The 18,707-nt window shown below is 37.8% G+C and overlaps 1 protein-coding gene across 1 annotated transcript; it reads right to left on the reverse strand.

Moving 5' to 3' along the window:
• Positions 1 to 9,574: 9,574 nt before the first annotated feature.
• On the reverse strand, positions 9,575 to 17,714 carry got1l1 (glutamic-oxaloacetic transaminase 1 like 1). Its single transcript, XM_034148735.1, has 8 exons — positions 17,328 to 17,714; positions 16,112 to 16,293; positions 15,324 to 15,447; positions 14,077 to 14,294; positions 13,816 to 13,966; positions 13,229 to 13,394; positions 12,301 to 12,443; positions 9,575 to 10,378 (listed from the first exon to the last, which is right to left on the reverse strand). Exons 1-8 carry the CDS (start codon positions 17,509 to 17,511, stop codon positions 10,239 to 10,241), a joined length of 1,308 nt encoding a protein of 435 aa, XP_034004626.1. The 5' UTR covers positions 17,512 to 17,714; the 3' UTR covers positions 9,575 to 10,238.
• Between the last annotated feature and the right edge of the window lie 993 nt (positions 17,715 to 18,707).

Raw genomic sequence — 18,707 nt, forward strand, 5'->3', positions numbered from 1 at the left:
ATGTTAAACAGTAAGAGTAGTAGTCATATTTCGTGAACCCTTTGAATAGTACTGTCACCGGTGTGATCATTCTATAATACACAATTTAAGCCCGGGGGAGAAATGCTAACGCTAACGCTAGCGATCTTCTCTACTTCATGCTATCTGCACAAATGGTTGACATTAAACATTAAAACGACCAGGCAGTTCAGAGAGAATCAAAGGAAGGCAGGCAGGCAGCTTTGCATGACATTCTTCAGGACGTGTTTCATTGTGGTGATAGTGAGGGTAGCCAATCGTTTTGTTGACAGTAGTGACGGCCATCTTGGTGACGTGTGTTGTTCTGTGAGACCAGAGATGTAGTTCATTGAGCGTTTCACACAAACAAATGTGTTACTTCACAGTTTTAGGACACTTTTTTTTTTTTTTGACTTGCAAAATTATCTTTTAAATTGACAAACATCATATGTGTAATTCGTGGCACAATTCAAACGGGATCGAAAGATAATCTTTCTCTCTCCATTGACTTCAATACATAATTTTTCCGAAATAAGGTCCCATGGAGGTCCACCGGAAGGGGAGGGACTTCGCCACTCTATATGTTAATTTATTCATCATCTATCGTCATTATACATGTGTGTTTACCTCATGTCCATTGACTTCCGGTAAAAGTTCCTTCAAAATAAGAGTCCCGATCTTATTACTATCAAAATAAAAGTGCAAAACGAAAATATTGGCATACAAATATAATAACTTCTCTAAAAGGTAACTCATTTTAAATATAGTTAGACATAGTAAAGGTAATTTACGATAATAAAAAATAAATAAATAATAATAATAATAATAATATTAATATTATTAATAAGCTTTATATGTGTATAGCACCTTTTATACAAGAATTGTAGCCAAACTCGCTTCACAGCAGTTCAATAGACACATTAGTATAACATGACAGGATAAAAGCAATGTAGAGGAGCTACAGCTACATTTCAACAAATATATCCACTAAGATTAATACATGAAGACTTGTGACTCGGACTTGACTTGGACTCTTCTTGGGTGACTCGGACTTGGACTCGGACTCGAACACAGGTAATGATGACTCGGACTCGACTCTGACACTCCTTGGGTGACTCGGGCTTGGACTCGAACACAGGTAATGATGACTCGGACTAGGACTCGACTCGGACACTCCTTGGGTGACTCAGACTTGGACTCGGACTCGAAAAGTGGGGACCCGAGAGTGACTTGGACTCGTGAATTGGTGACTTTACTACAACACTGCCACAAGGTGAGTTCCTTTTTTCAATCCTTTGTGAATGAAGACGAGCTTTACAGTAGAGCAGAGTGAACTCTGTCCAATTATAATACTTGTCCTTGCGATGACATGTTATTAAGTCCAGTGTAGTTTCAAAGGGAACTGTGCTGACAGAAACTTTCTTTTGTCAGAACAAAGAAAGGGTTTCTCTTGGCTAATTACGGTGTGTTTGATAGTGTTTTGAAGGCTTAAATAAATGAGGTATGTTTGCTGCAGGTTGTCTTTCCTGCAGTAAGGTGCCTTTGCCTTAGCTCATCAGATTTTCTTAACTTCAGCAGAAACACTGAATAGCTGAAGGCTGCTGCATGGCTCTGGACTAATTTACATGTGCACAATAAACAGCTGGTGGTTCCAATTCACATTGATTAAATGCAATAATCATGCTATGGCAACATAATGACTGCTAGAGATAATGGGAGCGTATACACACAACGAGCAGATTGATGGTGAATTCACTCAGTGAGTCATTTGGCAGGGACAAAGATTTTTTATTTACCATTCAGATGTATTAAAGGTGTTGATAATAATATTGATTTCTGTGAAAAGTGTGGATCAGATTACTTAAGTGACAATTCTAGATGAAAGATTTCTGCTTCACCTAAACTGATGTCGATCTTAATCATTACTGAGACTTTATGTCTCAAAGAAGTATATGATATAACAAAAAAAAACATCAAATGAATGAAACTGTTGCAGTAAATAAACAATTGTAACACTAATCTGTCAACCAACACAGGGTCTTATAATAAAGGGTATTATATTCTGTGCAGATTATTTGTTCAATAGTGTCTGAACTATTGTTTCTGCATGCTTACAATGATTTGACATTTGACAATTCCACAAATAGTTAAATATCTGAAATCACTCTCAGACAACAGTATATGAAATACAGGTATTTATACTCTGGGTGAATTCATTAATAATCTCGTTTGGATGACCAGTCCAAAATAGAAAACTGCTAAATGAGAAACACATCGTTTCTAACAAGGTGTTATAATTAATAAAAAAATGTATGAAAATGAAAATAGCATGAAAATACAAAGTAACGATTTGATAGTTGGCTCCAAACTCATTAACTCTATTATATGTCGTTTCAGATGTAATCGTTTTGTAGACTAACCGACTGCATCCCTTCTTCCAGCAGCCAACAAAAGAAATACAATTGGAGACAAACACTGTACTCTTTCATTTTAAGTCTTAAAAAGGAGATTGTAAAACTGCAATGCAATTACGGACAATGTGCAGATAAAAAAAAAAAAAGTATCTATCAAACATAACAATTCCCTAAACTCCAGCATATGAAAAACCCTTTGAGATAAAGAACTGACGCATTTCTTTACAACATCTCCATCTCTCTGCATTCAGTGCTACTGTAGCCAGCTGGATTTGAGTGAGACCTAATTCAATTAAAGATAGATAAACTGAAAACATCACATGTGGAATTGGAGAGAAAATAAAGCACACCTACCGTGTTGAGTTTTCAGATACAGAATATGAGCGCAGAGAGATCCAGCGCGGAGCCTCGTGCGCTTCTGGAGAGATGCGCGCGTCTTGCACAAATCAACTCGCGCAGGTTGCTAATGAGCATCCGCACTCTTAACCTATTGGTATTTCACGTGTCAACAGTGTAATCACTTATCCGTGCAGAGTGGGGCGGTCAACAGGTGGATGTGGCGCGTGCCTTTAAACCTGACTGAAGAGCTTCTGACGTGCATCAAAGAGTCTGCATAATCAACGAAAAAACATGCAAATACTCTATTTCTACAGGAAATAAAAATAGGTCTAACTTTTTTATTTCTGCATTGTTTTAAGCTAATTATTCCTAAATTAGTTTTTTAACCATGCCGTTTTTTCCTGGTGTAACCTCAGTTATAATTATGGTCACTGCACCCTTTTAATGCATGCCCGAAAGGTCACACTGCTGTCTGCGTAGATGCAACAGGGGCTCTAATGTTTGAACTGTCATCCTTCTTTGGTCACCAATATTTGTAAAAGGGGCTGAGGGGCAGACTGATAAGGACGTGACGTGATGTTTGACTGTCTTTGTGAGGCACACAATCAGAGCTGCAGGTCTGCAAAAGGTGTTTCATTTGTGCAAACAGACTTTCAGTTTCTCCTAAACAAGTCAGAACAGAGACAAAACCATCATGGCTCTCTGACCGGGATTAGTGAATTGATTCTGAATTAATAGCCTAGTGTGAAGACAGACAGACATGAGGAGATCCTGATGTGACAATTACAGTGGATGTTGTATTCAGTGTGTCTGGGGCTTCTCCGCGTTCATTTAAAGCTGCAGGAGTTTTGTTGTGATCAATAGAGGTTAACTCTTCCCACTCTTCCTCCTGCATGCAGCCAAGCTCAGCTCGGTCCTCTGTCAGCAGGATGTGTTAAGGCAGAAGAAAGCTAGGACATGTTATGCGGAATAAAGACTAAACAGCAGGAATGCAACATAATAAGCACGAAAGAGTTACTCTTCACACTTTCTGATTAAAATGTGCTCTAAGACTTTCAATCCACACTCGAGAAATCAAATTGGAAAGGAACCAGAACAGGAACATACTAAACCAAGGACCATTGATACCAGGGGGAGAAGAATAGTGCATTAGAAATGTGAAGTATAGGACTTGTTCTTTCATGGTGAAAAAACACCAATCGAGCTTTTATGGTTAAGCAAGCAGAAATGTAAAGTGGTGAGTCCAAAGCAACTGATGTAACATTTCTGTTTCCTGTTTTGGATAACTACAGTCTCTGACATTTGTCTGACATTTTTTTGGGTTTGCTGTGCGCTCACTCGCTAATTAGGACAAAAATATCTCACACAGCGTACATTGTGGTTGTTTTCCTGTCTGTCGTCCTTTTTTTATATACCTAATTTACATAAATTGCCCCACACTTAAGCACTGCTGGAAGTCTTTTCAGACCTTTAACTTAAGTAAATGCATTAATGTTAAAAATACTGTTACAGGCCAAATATGATCAAAAGTATGCAGAATGGCCCTTTTGGGAACAGTAGCCCTATGTCATACTCTATTTATGCATTGATGTGTTCATCCTTTTATGTTGCAGCTTGTAAAGGTAGAGCTAATTTCATTACTTTTACATACTAATGAGAAGCTTCTGAATAACCCTCTGGTGATAAATAAATGTCGTTTTGTCCTAAAATAATACATTGCGTATTTGTTTAATATATTTTGTATTAATAATCTCTAACTTGGAACATTTCTGATGGTAAATGGACCGTGTTTATATTGATCCAGTCTTCATGTCCTTTTAAAGCACTTTACATTCTACAAGTCATCATTAACCTGCAAAGTGCTCTGTAAGCTAACATACTATACACACACATGCACACAGCGTTGGAGTTCAGTATTTTGCACACGGACACATCAACATCCTGACTGCAGGGACTGGGATCGAACCCACGATTGAAAGACGACCCCACCTCGCAGCCACAGTCATTGACTAACAATGAAAACCTTAAAAGCTGTACGGCACTTGAATGAATGTTTCTTTCTTTCCACCATTTCAAATATTCAAGATTCAAGGTTTTATTGTCATATGCACAAAGCTACAGTGTAGAAATGGCAATGAAATTCTTCTGACTTCCAACAATGCAACATATATAATAAAATACAAAAATACAAAATAAAAAGTGGTGCAAAAAGTCTATATACATGTCAATAGAATATGGGATATGTACAAGAACAGAATATGAAATTAAATAATGTAAATTAAGACATCTGATCAGATTATGTGTTGTTTATTATAGATTATCACCGGAAGCTGTGCCAACTTGTTCAAAGAAAAGTCAACAAGCTCGGCTACCATAATTCACATCAAATGTCGTTACCAAAACTGTATTAAATATGTCAGCTTCTTTAATAAGTTGTGTAATATTGATGAACTTTCTCCTTGGTACTTTTGTCTGAAAAAGTACTAAAGCTTACTAAAGAAACATTGTGAATATAACTAAGGACTGACCTGGGGTTAACAATTATCTTGAGACTTAAGGCAACACAAAGCAGCTGACACTCAGAAGTTTGCTCTGATAAATTGCATTGGAAGAATCGTGCTGACACTGACTCACTCATTTACTGTCACCTTATATGACAGCCACTAGACTTATTAGCTGCTCGGCAAAACAAAACCACATAATTTAAAAGCAGCACAGTATGTCGTTAGCTGAGACCAGACATTCAGACAGAGTTTAGCCCCAAGGCCAAATCAAATGCACAGTGTGAGAAAATAAAGCTTCAAACCATTAGCAAAACAGAAGAGATTGTTCTAATGAGTATCGGTGATGTGCTATCTCCTGCAGACAGCTTAACACTGTTTAATTCAACCATGACAGCCTGTTGACAGGGGATACCAGTGTGTGTGAATCCATCTTGTGGTATTTTCTTGTTGTTTGAATCCCTGTTTGACAACATGTCCAACCCCCTGCAGGAGACTTTGTTGTTTGAGCTGCTCCTTCAGTGACAGGCTGCTTCACTGAGAGATACCACAGATACTTTCTTCCTGCAGCTGTCAGGATGCTCAACCAACACGGTCACCGGTAGACCACCACACACACACCAATACTAAAACACTTTATGTGTCCAACACTACTCTACAATTGCTATAACTTGTCCTTGGGCAAAATATGACCAATGGTGTGTGAATGTTTCCCTGAGCAGGTGGCTTGTATAGCAGCCTCTGGATGTGAGTGAATAGGTGAATGCAGTTCTTGTTTGAACGACTTGAAGGTCACCTATTATGCAATGGGGAGTGGCTTCTTATTTTCATCTAAAGTAACAGACAGAGAATCATCACTTTTGAAACAGGGCTGAAACAGAGGGGATTATGGGATGCTGCAATGATCTGTTTGGTGTTTGGAGCCAAACACTTCAGAGACATGTTTTGTATATATCTGAGACCTATAATATATTGATGAAAAAGAGTATAATAGGGGACCTTTAAGACAGATATTCTTCTGCCCTTTGTAGAACTTTGGGATTGCTTTTACTGTAGTATTGAAAGGTGCTTTACAAATCAAATGTATTATTGTTATTATTCTTTTGTTTGGTTGCCAATGAAGAGATTAAGTAAATGTAGCATTTATTTCATAAACATGGACATGGAAGATATTGGAGAAAAGAATCTTCTAATCAAATATTTATGTGAAATCAATTCATAGTACAAAAGTGTTTTAATTTCTAATGTAAGCAAGTTAACACGGAGGTATTGACCATAAAATTGGTTTTATGTAATTCAAATGGTAATTTATTGATGTAACCTTGTGAAACCCTGTGGTTAGGAGCCAGGGCTGCAGGATTAGGGTTCAGGGATTAAAATTGAGGAAGAAGACCAGAGGGAATGTCCGCTGAATATCCATCCTAAAACTACCTCTTAACTTGTTACAATACTTTCTATCTATGCAATCTACTGCAGCTTGCTTACTGTTTTAGAGCAACAAAAGAAAAAAACATTTCACAACATTTTCTAAAAAAGCTTTACGGTGACCAGGTTCACCGTCAAAAAAATAAAGCGGTGTCCTTTTGAATAAAATTAGTCTTGGAAAGAACCTAATTTACAGATAACAAGTATTTCAATGGAGAACTGGAAGCTAGGCTTTAATAAGGCTCTATTAATGAGGACACATATGCATCCCTTAGTTCAAAGGAGTCTCTTTAGAAAAGACAGAAGATGATAAAGTTTAGGTAATTTCTGTGTTATTGTTTCTTAATTGAAAGTAATTACTGTGTTGTGTATAAGGGAATCATTTTAATTCAAACAGACTTGAATAAGATATTTTTGTTTGAAGTTAATGGCGTTTGATCCCTCAGTGTTAGACTGGTCAATCAGAAAATCCATTTCTAAGTGCACTGGACTTGGTCAGCACAGCCGAAATCAGCTCCTCCTGTGCTAATGACCGGCTGCTCTGCGACCACTCAGTGGTAACCGTGTGCCTTTAATTTACCTCCTCGATGTCGTCTTGCTGTGACAATCTATATCTGCTCACAACAGACAGCGCTCACTGTTTAGACTGCTGTGTGGCATGTGATTACTCCTTCAGAGTCTGGGCTAACATCGGTCCTGTTTGAATGTGCGAAGAGCATGGGAGCAGACGACAGAGAACATTATGTTATTTTCTTTTATTATGTCGTGTGCTTTTTAATACTAAGAATAGTATCTAAATGGTTCCAAAAAATGTCATGTCCAAATCTTGGCTAATGGTCTTACAAGATAATTTCAAATTGTTGTTTTTTTGTGTGGTTCACATATATTTTTAGGACATTCAAGCTTAACATTTCAGAGTTGGCTCAGTTTTATTTGTTATACCTCTGAAAATGGTTTCTGGGTTCTGCTGCCAATAACTTGAAGAAAAGCAAAAACCTTTTTTTACCAATTACCTTTGATCTTTGCTGACAAACTATGGTGGCCGACAAGTGCCAATGCGCCTCAACGGACCGAAACCATCGTGAGAAACGTGCTGCAGCTGCAGAAACCATGCAAATATAAAAACACAAATGTGCCAAAACACATGCAAATAAAGCGACATACTCACCAACTTGACAACACACGCGCAGCATTTAGAAAATATTCACCAACATACAAAGTGATGAGCACAGTCGGGCATCATTTATGAAGGAATCATGCGATCACATTGTTAAAGTAACACAATAAAATCTACATTTTAGGAACATTTCAAACAACAGTGATAGATAGCCAACTTTATAATCCCCGAACGTCGACAAGCGCCGCGGTCCCAGCTGTGTGCATCACTTTTTAGTGTCCCCGTTTCCGTTGTGTTTTGAGTTTCGCACAGCTTTTCTAATTTGCAGCGTTATTCATTTGCACCGTTTCGATTATGCAGCGCTTTTAGTTAACTCTGCGCATGTTTTGCCAAGTTGGTGAAGATGTTTCCTCATTTGCATGTGTTTCGGCACATTTCTGTTTTTATATTTGCATCCTTTTTGAAGCTGTTTTTTTAGACCGTTGTAGCCCGTTCGCAGCTGTCGGCCACCGTAACAGCAAGAAGGTTAGTTTCCATGGTTATATTTGGGTTAAAGCAATCCCTTTAATCATGTATATTGCCGTGGATGCGTATCCCTAACTTGAGACCTGCGAGTGAGTATCTGCAGCTCTCTGTCCACATGATGCAAATCAAAGTGCAGCACACAGCTTCTAATGGCTCAGGCTGTGTGATGGTGGATGTTGTTCACCCAAGGTCCCTGAAATGAAAAGAGCGAGAACACTGCCTCCATTACCTTGTGTAAACCTGTTTCTCAGAACTGAACAGCATCCAGCGACTATAGTGGCATATCGCTCCAATGAAAGGAGGTATACAGTTAGTTATATACAAATCTGCACACAGAGGTGCATGGTAGAGAAGAGGTTACTCATTAATGTTTTCAGATGAACTGTCATTTAAAAAAAAAAAAATCCTAATTGAAAGGAAATGTTACTGAAAACGTGATTGTAATCTACTGCAAATACGACTCTATTCAAAATGAAAGGTTACAATAAATGTGTTTTTTAATAAAATAATTTAAATAAGTAGGCTTCTTGTTTCATCGTGTTTTTGCCACACGATGGTAGTTCTTAGCAGTCAGGTTGAATAAAAGATAGGTTGGTATACGTGATATATCTACATGCGTCACACTGACCTATTTGAGAAGGATCAGGAACTAACATGATTATTTTTTTTATTTTTCACTTTTATTGTCATTACAGGTACTAGTAACAAAACGGTTTCTCTGCATTTGACCCATCCTAGTGTTAGGAGCAGTGGGCTGCCATTATGAACAGCGCCCGGGGAGCAATGTAGGGAACGGTGCCTTGCTCAGGGACACCTCGGTAGCACTTAGTCTTGCCGGGACTTGAACTGGTGACCTTCCAGTTGCCAAGTCCCTATGGACTTCGCCACCACCGCCCAAGGCTATATGAATAGATATGTTTACACAAGAAGCAAAGATATTTATTAGATTTTTATATCAAGGTTTTTGGCTCAGTCGTACAATTTATGGCTGTGTATGTTTCAATATATTTAAGATTTATTTTTCTGACGTTTACAGCAACGAAAGGGAACTTGTGAAGCTGGAGAGAGAACATTTGTCTTTGCTGTGATCAACAATCTGTTTGTCTAAGGCCTATTCCCTATTGGGCACGGATAAGCTCTGGATTCACCTTATATTAGATTGTGCTGGTGAGTCTGGATCCTGGTGGCCCAGAGAACACCATACAAAGAAATTCAAAACAGGAAACAACACAAAACAAAACTGAAGTGAACTCAGCTTTATTTAAAATGACACACATCCATTCATTACATTAACATATACAGTACACGCCCATTATATAGGTAAAGGGAGAGTTTGACATTACAGTACTTTTTTGCTTGAAAATAACTCTCTAATGTTTGTCTTGATGTAAAAACGTAAATTTGTGTTTTTTCCCCTTGTAACTTCACAAAAAGATATTTCTATATTTAGTTTTTTGTAAGAATTAAACAAATTAGATCCAAGATAATAGTTCTAAACCAAGCTAACAATGTAACTTTAGTTAATAAACTGCTGGCTTTAGACACTGCACCTTATACAGACTCTCCAGCTAAAGTAACAACATTTAAAAAATGAAGTTTACATCACTGCTGTCATTTTCTTTTATCTATATGGCTGACCTAATCAATACATACATTACAGGACACATGGACACATCTTATACTCGGGTCTTCTCACCAGAAGGGGTTACACTGTCTGTTACAATTACTAAAGATGGCACCTTTCTCATAAGAGGTCAGGGACACTCTGCAATAGCCAGACCTGAAACTGTGATCATAGTAATCTTGAAAGAGAGCTTTTCAAAATGACCCATGGATTAGATCGATCTAGATGAGAGCCGCAGTCGGGTCGGGAAAGCCCCTTTGACTCTGATTGTAGAGCTTGATTCAAAAGCCACATGGTCAGAGTGAAGTGGTCAGGGCCCGATGGATGGACTCGGCTATATAATCCAAGTTACGCCCGTTGATTGCGCTCACATTGAGACAGCCGCTGGGGAGCAGGTACACATGTCTCCTCTGGGACAGAAACTCTACCTGATCCTCTGTATGAGGGAAGAAACAGGAGACATTTTGGTAAAGCACATCATTATCTTTGATTAAAGCTTCGTTGTTTCATTGTAAAATAAATTAGATTATAAGAAAATAGTTAGGATCTAACCAGAAGTGCAAAAGATGCAGTAAAATGAAGAGTAATGTATAGTAAAAATGTTAAGAAAATATTCACAAAGCATACATAACAAAATAAACACAACTAGGTACATAGATTAACTACATAACAGATGACAAGTACGAAAATAAATGATAAGATAATATTAATAATAATATTACAAAAAAAATAATGGATACACTGTTAATACTCAGGTATATATTAAATATATTGTTCTATACTTGACCCATCTTTCCCACCTTTCCTCAAAGATATGCATTTGGTTTCTAATTCTCATAGTTGTTTTCTCCATTACATTCATTTCGACTGATTTCCTTGCTTTTTCATTTTGTGTTTTCCTAAATGAGGCAATGTATAGGTATAAACATATGACAGATCTAAAAAAGCTCCGGTATTAATGGGTATTAAAACTATAAATTGAATACACTAGAGAGCTGCTATACATGTAGACTGTATAATATAGAGATTATAGACTAAATAAATACACTCTAGATCAGGGGTGTCAAACTCAAATACACAGTGGGCCAAAATTAAAAAATGGGTACTAGTCGAGGGCCGGACTGGTTCAATGTTTATTGCAAAACTTATTGAAATGAACTTATTGCACATATTAAACCTGGAACTAACAAAGCTTAAATGATTGCCTATAAAAACAACATTAAACATTAAATAATCAGTTGCATTTATTTCTTATGGCTCTATCTGCAGCTTTTCTGGAGTCATTGCTTATGATTACATTTTTCCACAGGCCAACAACAGCTTCAACAAAACAACCAAACATGCCCTGTTGTCACAAGAAACAAAGTGCAGAAGGAAACATCCATTAAACTCAGTTTGCTCTGTGATGCTAGTTCAAGCCAGATACTTGGCATCTCATCTTGGGTGCAAGTTCATCAATGTTTGGGGTCAGGCTCTGAGCGGAGGAAATCCTCAGGATTGAGTGAAGGTGTGCGTGCAATATACCGGCGGGCCAGATCTAATAGTAATTAAAAATTATCCTGCGGGCCGAAATGAAATCCACCAAGGGCCTGATTTGGCCCCCGGGCCTTGAGTTTGACACATGTGCTCTATATATTTTTGGCAGTTTTTATTTTTTTGAAGGCAGCTTTTGGCACCGGGTAAATAGGTTAATGTTTTATACACAGGGCAAGAAAAGCTGTTGTTCATTCCATTTTGGGATTTTCACAAAAGTGCAGAAACCATATTCCTGCCTCGACATCTGATGTAATCCCTGTGTTAGATTTCTGAAAACTGCATAATTTATGACATGTGTCCACCAACAGTGCAGTCTGCTACTTGTGACGACCCCTGCTTTAGTGTGACGACCCCTGCTTTAGGGTCTCCTGTGGTGTGTGTATGGCCCTTTAATGTTCCTCCTCTGCTTGTGTCCGTCTGATTGAGGACACCTGACGCCCTGATTGAGGACACCTGACGGCTGGCGGAGGATTAAGAGGCCTGAGCCAGAGTCTCGATCTCTCTATCCCCGCAGAGGACCTGATCTGGGAGCAGCCACGTCGCTTAGTTTTCTTTGCTTTGTTTTTGGTTTATGTTAAGTTTTTGTTAATAAATATATTTTTAGGGCCATGACAGATGGGGGCTCGTCCGGGATCTCTGTCATGGCCTGGCTCTTGGCCATAACAAAAAGCGTGGGAAGGACGAGAACATATATGAAAAATATATTTATTAACAAAAAGGCGTTAGGTGTCCTCAATCAGACGGACACAAGCAGAGGAGGAACATTAAAGGGCCATACACACACCACAGGAGACCCTAAAGCAGGGGTCGTCACATACTCACCATTCAATCCGGTGTTACAGTAGAGTCCGCTCTGTTGAGTCAGACGGTCCCAACAGCCTGGAGCTCCCAGAAGCCTCAGCCTTTCTCTCAACAGCTCTCTGATCAGCATACATCGCTCCACAATGTGCTTCACTTCTTCCTTCCTGGGAAACAGAAAACATTGACAGCATTTGGAAAATAATATCTGAAGTGTATAGTTGAAATATCTGCATAACATGAAAGATCCAGTAAGCTACACTTTGTACATTAAAGTTAATAAAACACTGCAAGTTCAATTGTATGAAGCTTTGCATGCTTGTAGGCAGTGTTGGCATGTAACTATGTGAATTAACTAAAGCACAATGATGAGGTATTTGTACTTTACATGAGTATTATCTTTTTACACAAAGGGAAATATTGTACTTTTTACTTTACTATATACATTTATTTTACATTTTAGTTACCAGTTACTTTACAAATCAAGATGTTTGCATAAAAAACACAAGCGTTCATAAAATATAAGATTTAGTTGTATAATTTACCAAGCCAACAGTTAATACAAGAACAGTTTAGTTGATTAATCTAGCCAATTAAGAGATAATTAATGGGCATATATAGACATTTAGATAATTTTGATTTATTCTGTTGTTATTCTGTTTGCTTTTTTAATGTATGTTAGTGTAGGTTTTTGTTTAAATTGGGTAGATTTAATATTTGAACTTCATCTTGCTGATTTGACCCACTTACTTTAACTTAAGTACCATTTCCAATGCAGTAATTTGACTTGTGACAGAGTGTTTTTATAGTGTGGCATTATTACTTGCACCATTGTCTGTAGGAATGACGGAGAAAGTCCAGCCATCTCTGTGGACATCTACTGATACAGCAGCAATGTGGCTGCCCAGGTAACATTCTTTAAATACTTTATTTTAATTGGAGCGTGACTCACCATTCAACAACATGTGCTGGGTTACTGAGCACTGTGGCCACAATATTTGCTCCTCCTGCGGACGGCTGTGCCCACAGTGACTTGACTATTGTGGCAGCTTGAGACTGCACAGATAACAGGAGGGAGTTCTGCTTCAACACGCACAGCAGGTGACCGACAGCCTCGCCTGGAGAAGAGAAGGAGAAGATGACTCTGATGCGAGGGAAACACTTTGTTCCAACAATAATGGTGTTATGTTATACTCATTTTCTCTGTTACTGGAATTGGAAATAAAGTGGAAGAGGGACACTTTTGAAATAGAAAATAACAAAATGCTTTAAAGTCTGCACAAATGAAATAGGACAAACAGAAACAAGCAGAAAGCGTCACTTTGACTCCATAGGTAATATAAGCATTTTCTGGCATCTAATGGGTAAGACAAATTAAAAGGGGTCCTTTTATGCTTATTGGGTTGTCCCTTTCCTGTAGTGTGTTATAAAGGTTTTTGTGCATGTGCATGGTCTTCAAAGGCTGAAATCCCAAAGTTCCTTCCAGAGGGAGTTTCTCTCCCACACTATACAGTCATACTCTTAACATCACTTACTCACCATATAGTCCGAAGCAGTGGGAGAAGGACTGAGCACAGAGCAGCTCCATCCCCTGCGAGGCGCAGTACTGAACAGGCCAGGCCTCCCGCTCCACATTTCCATAGCAGAGCGCCTGAGGAGGCAGCAAGAGGAACGGAAAAAGCCTGCGCCTCTATTTAAAGATTGACAAGACAGCAAATAATGATTTAAGTAGGAGAGAAGAGCCACTTGTCGGATAATTTTAGCTCTTTGTTAAAGATCACAAATGGACAAGTCAGTTACCATGATGAGTTCTGTAATCACAGTCCATTGATTGTGAGAGAGGTCTGCTCCGGTGGGATAGTGTGCAGACGCTGACAGAACAACAACGCTTCGCTCCGGAGCCTTCAACAGATCCTCCAGAAGCTTATCCAAGCAAACGCCCCGCTGCTGGTCATCCCAGTAATAATACTCACGGATATCTTGGATCCCTGCTGCCTGGAAGATACCAGCCAAAGAGTCTGCAGGAGGATCAGGATGAAGCGTTATATTAGACACCTAAAGCAGTACAAACTCCTCAAGATCAATGCTGCTTTGAACTCCAGTGGGTAATCTGTAGCTACCCCTGATGTTGTGAATAATTTGGTATCAGTTCATATGAAGACCTATTCACTGCATGATAAGATCATAGTGAATTATAATGCTTTCGGCTCCCCTTTTAACACATACTGCTTTCTGATGCACTTTTTCAACAATCATAAAACATTATGTGATTTAAAAGTGTCTTTTTGATGCTATAAACTAGTTCTAACCTATATATTGACTGAAGGGGCTTATTGTACATTATGAATACCTTTAAGTCCATGTTGTATCATGAGATATCATTGTATGTGTAAAGTAAGGAAAAGTACGTACTGATGCATGCTCCATCATAACATTTCCTCATTGGTGTTAAGTGCAATGTATTTTCAGATGTGTAAAAGAATATATGCTGCATGATAAGTGATTATTAATAGATACTAGGTATCATATGCCCCCTCAGCCTACCTCTACTTTATCACCGGTCCATAAAACATTATTATGAACACAATTCAATATAAGTCACGTCCATACACTTTTATGACTGTTGATAAGTGCATCATCAAGCTGAATGTGAGTTTATGAGTGAATGTGGAGAATTATAAATACATTTTAATTTACTTTGAATGCCCTAATGTGATATAATTTATTTATTTTGAAAGTCATTTGATTATGCATTCTTTTAAGCTCCAGTCTGAGCATTGGTAATGTCAAAACAGCTTTTTTAAACCTACTTTACCTACCATATCTCACAGTAATGCACGTTGTTATGGATACAGCACAGTATAGTCACAGTAATGCACGTTGTTATGGATACAGCCAACGAAATACAATGCAATCACCATAACAGGATTGTTAGCTAAATTGTGTTATTTCTGTCTCAAGAGCTTAATCTAATGTGCAGCAGAATTAAAAGCCAACACAACATTTGGTTGTATCTTAAAATACTGTTAAGAAGAAGTTAAAATTACCGTCACAGGGGGAAGAGAGGTATACTGGCCCACACCAAGCGGCACAGTGATCATACCAATTTCTCAAGAGTTCAGCTCCAAGTCGCACAGCAGCGGTGAAACCAGGAGTCTGAACACCTAACACCTGCAACACAATCATAAAACACCCAGAGTTAAGTTAATATCATCACTGATGGAAGACACGATAGAGAGTTTTTTGTTTTATCCCTGAGTAGAGCACACATTTTTGATATAATATGTTGGTTTCTTCTTTTTTATGTTTATATCCTTCTGTTGTGTGACATAATATACTTACATATTGATATTTATCTTATATTTATTTGGTTGTATATATTTATTTATTGCCATGGCATTTGATGTTGAGCTTATCCAAAAGTAACAGAGAGTAATCAGGTTACATTAATATAATTATGTGATACCTAGATAAGTTACTGATTACATCTCTTTTTACCAGGTAACTATTAATTGTGTCTGAGTACATTTTTTAAAGTAACCCTCCCAACCATGATAGTGATTTATGCTGAAGATAGACATGAATGTATTTTATTATTTTTATTGTATTTATTATTTTATTTATTTGTATTTGTATTAATATTTTGTCTGTGAGCATGACCTAGGGGTGGGGGGTAGGGGATGGGTATTTTGATTTCCTTTAACAGACACATTGTTCTGTCCTTCAGAAGATAGACGTGAATCATTCAGTGCTGATTGATCTCTACGTGCTGTGCAAACTGAGGTGTAATTATATAACTTATCTCCAATCAATAACAAAATATAGCTGAGATTACCCGTTCTTCCACTATAGCCCGAGAGCTTTTCCCTAAAGCAACCTCTGTGGCTCTCCTGGTGAATTCTGTTAGGCCGAGGGGAGACGGATACTCCGGGCGAGTGGTGGGATCAGCGCTTAGCTGTTGCTTTATTCTTCTAACAAGACGCAGTTCAAAGGTCTTTCCATCCTCGCTGTAATACTCTGCAAAAGACAGTTATAGGAATATTGTCATCCAACCAAACACTGTATTCAAACTGTCAAACATCATTTTGGAAAAGGTTACAACCAACAAATCTGTGATTAAGACTCTCAAGCCCACACAAAATTTGAATTAGGACACACTGTGCTTTTTTGTTTTAATGTAGTATGTGTAATGTCATCTAGAACAAACAAGCTTTTTAGTTTTAATAATGTCATCTAAAACAAACAAGCGGCAACATTCAGGTAAACAGTGTAAACCAAAGTGGTAAAGTAAATATTCTCTGACAATAGGCTTAGAAATTGTGACTGATATTTTTCTGTGTGTGTCTAGTTAAAGATTATTATTCAGCCATTAAAAAAGTAATACAGTTAAAAGATGGTGGATTTCAGGGTGTAATGTCTGTAAACGTGCAGATCGAGTCATTAATGAAGTATTTAAAAGTAAATAGACAACAGGTGTCAGCAGTTAAAGTGTTATGCTCTGATTTAAAGCTGATGGAGCCACGTGATTATTATTATCTTTTCCATTAAACATATTCTACAGTATACATTAACATGCAAACCATATATTATGCAACATTTATGTTTGCAAAAGGAATGGAAATTGAAGGGGGATTCATATAATATTTTAGATACAAATATATCAATACAATGTTTTTTCTTAATCACTAGACATAGAAGAAGACAATCTGCAACCAGGTGAATGATGTTCACATATTAATATTATAATCTAGATATTTTTTCCCGGATGTTGTTCTATCCAGCAAAATGTAGTGGAGTAGAAGTATAAAGCAGCATGAAATGGAAATACAGGTAAAGTGCAGGTCCCTCAGAATTGTACAGAAAAGTAGAGTAGGCTACTTGAGTACATTTACTTAGTTACTTCCCACCTCTATTCGTTACCTTTGTTGCATTGTAAACCTGTCGTTGTGTTTTTATTATTGTGTCAATAAAGTTTTCCCAAAAAATAAGATTTGAAGTTTAAAACAAGATATTAAACCGAGCTAAATTAATGTGTATACGAGCAAACTCACCTCTCCCTGCCAGGTAAGCCTTCCCGGGGTTTGTGTCTTTCTTAAAGGCGGACAGAAGTCTTTTCTCGGGACTTCCTGCCGCGGTGTGAACATTGGTAAACACGGAGAGTTGACCACCTGCGTCGCCATTTTGCTTCACCTCTGTTTCGTTAAGTTTGCTGTCCGGTCGGTTCATCTTCTTCATCCCAGTGAGGCAAGCAGCCCTTTTGTTTGGCCACTGTTGCCAGGATACTGCACGTAGTTGGATACCGTCACCTCGGCAACGGTGATGGATGAGTTTATCAGTCTAATTCGGTGAGTTTACTTTCGCCATCACAGCGAGCTATCTTCAAATACAGTAGAAAGCCTGTCTAGACATGAAAGGATCAGGTTAGGTGAAGGCGAGGACAGAAATCCCAAATGTGTTACACTGAGCCTCTGATAATAAATCAGCTCTGACACTGACAATAAATCAGCTCAAAGAGGGCCCTCTTCATTAGGGTGTGTGTTGGGAGGTTCTACAAAAGGCCTGCTGAAGCCTCACTAAATGAAAGAAGAACCATTGACGTGGACAGCAAGTCAAGAGTCATTTAATTTAATTTAACAAGAGTGTTGCTCAGCTGGAACAATGTGACCTCGAGTCCATTGAGAGCTTTTATAAGGAACCCCTAATTAAACCCTCGTTTTATACTGTATGTGCAGTAGAGTGTTCCCTGTCTGTGTTTTACCATTACCTTTTTTTTTTTTAAACATTAAAGCATACAACTATTTAAGCATACATCAACACAACAAACATGCCATTAACATTAGGGACAACAGTCATAGGACATATAACCAAGAGGTCCTGATTAACATATAGATTTTTGTATATGTTCTTGCAAGGATTTCTCACTTTAATGGGTTTCAGTGACCCTGGTGGACAGTAACTCGAGTAATGTACTTCTATTTTGAAGTACTTGTACATGCAACTTGAATATTTCCATTTAATGCAACTTTCTGTTCTTTTTCTACTATATTTATTAAACAGCTAGAGCTACTTTTAGAAAAATGCACCTATACAAATTAAAACAGTGGACAACTCAAAAGAGTCCAATTATTTAAACATTTTACAAAAAAATCAATCAGAACTTTGTTTGTCTACAACAGTAAGATCCTATACTTGATGCAACAATATTATTTAAAATGGTCATATATAATTATATACGTATCACACATAGAGGCTATCTTCTGCAGAATGACTACTTTGACTTTGTATACTTTAAGTACATGTTGCTGATAATATTTTACTTTAGAAAGATTTTGAATAAAGGACTTTTACTTGTAATGGAGTATATTTTGACAATGCTATATCTGAATACTTCTTCAGCATGCAGATCACACTTTCTAACTCAGATTCCTATA

This window comes from Trematomus bernacchii, unplaced genomic scaffold (genome assembly GCF_902827165.1).
Source record: "Trematomus bernacchii unplaced genomic scaffold, fTreBer1.1, whole genome shotgun sequence".
NCBI lineage: Eukaryota > Metazoa > Chordata > Actinopteri > Perciformes > Nototheniidae > Trematomus > Trematomus bernacchii.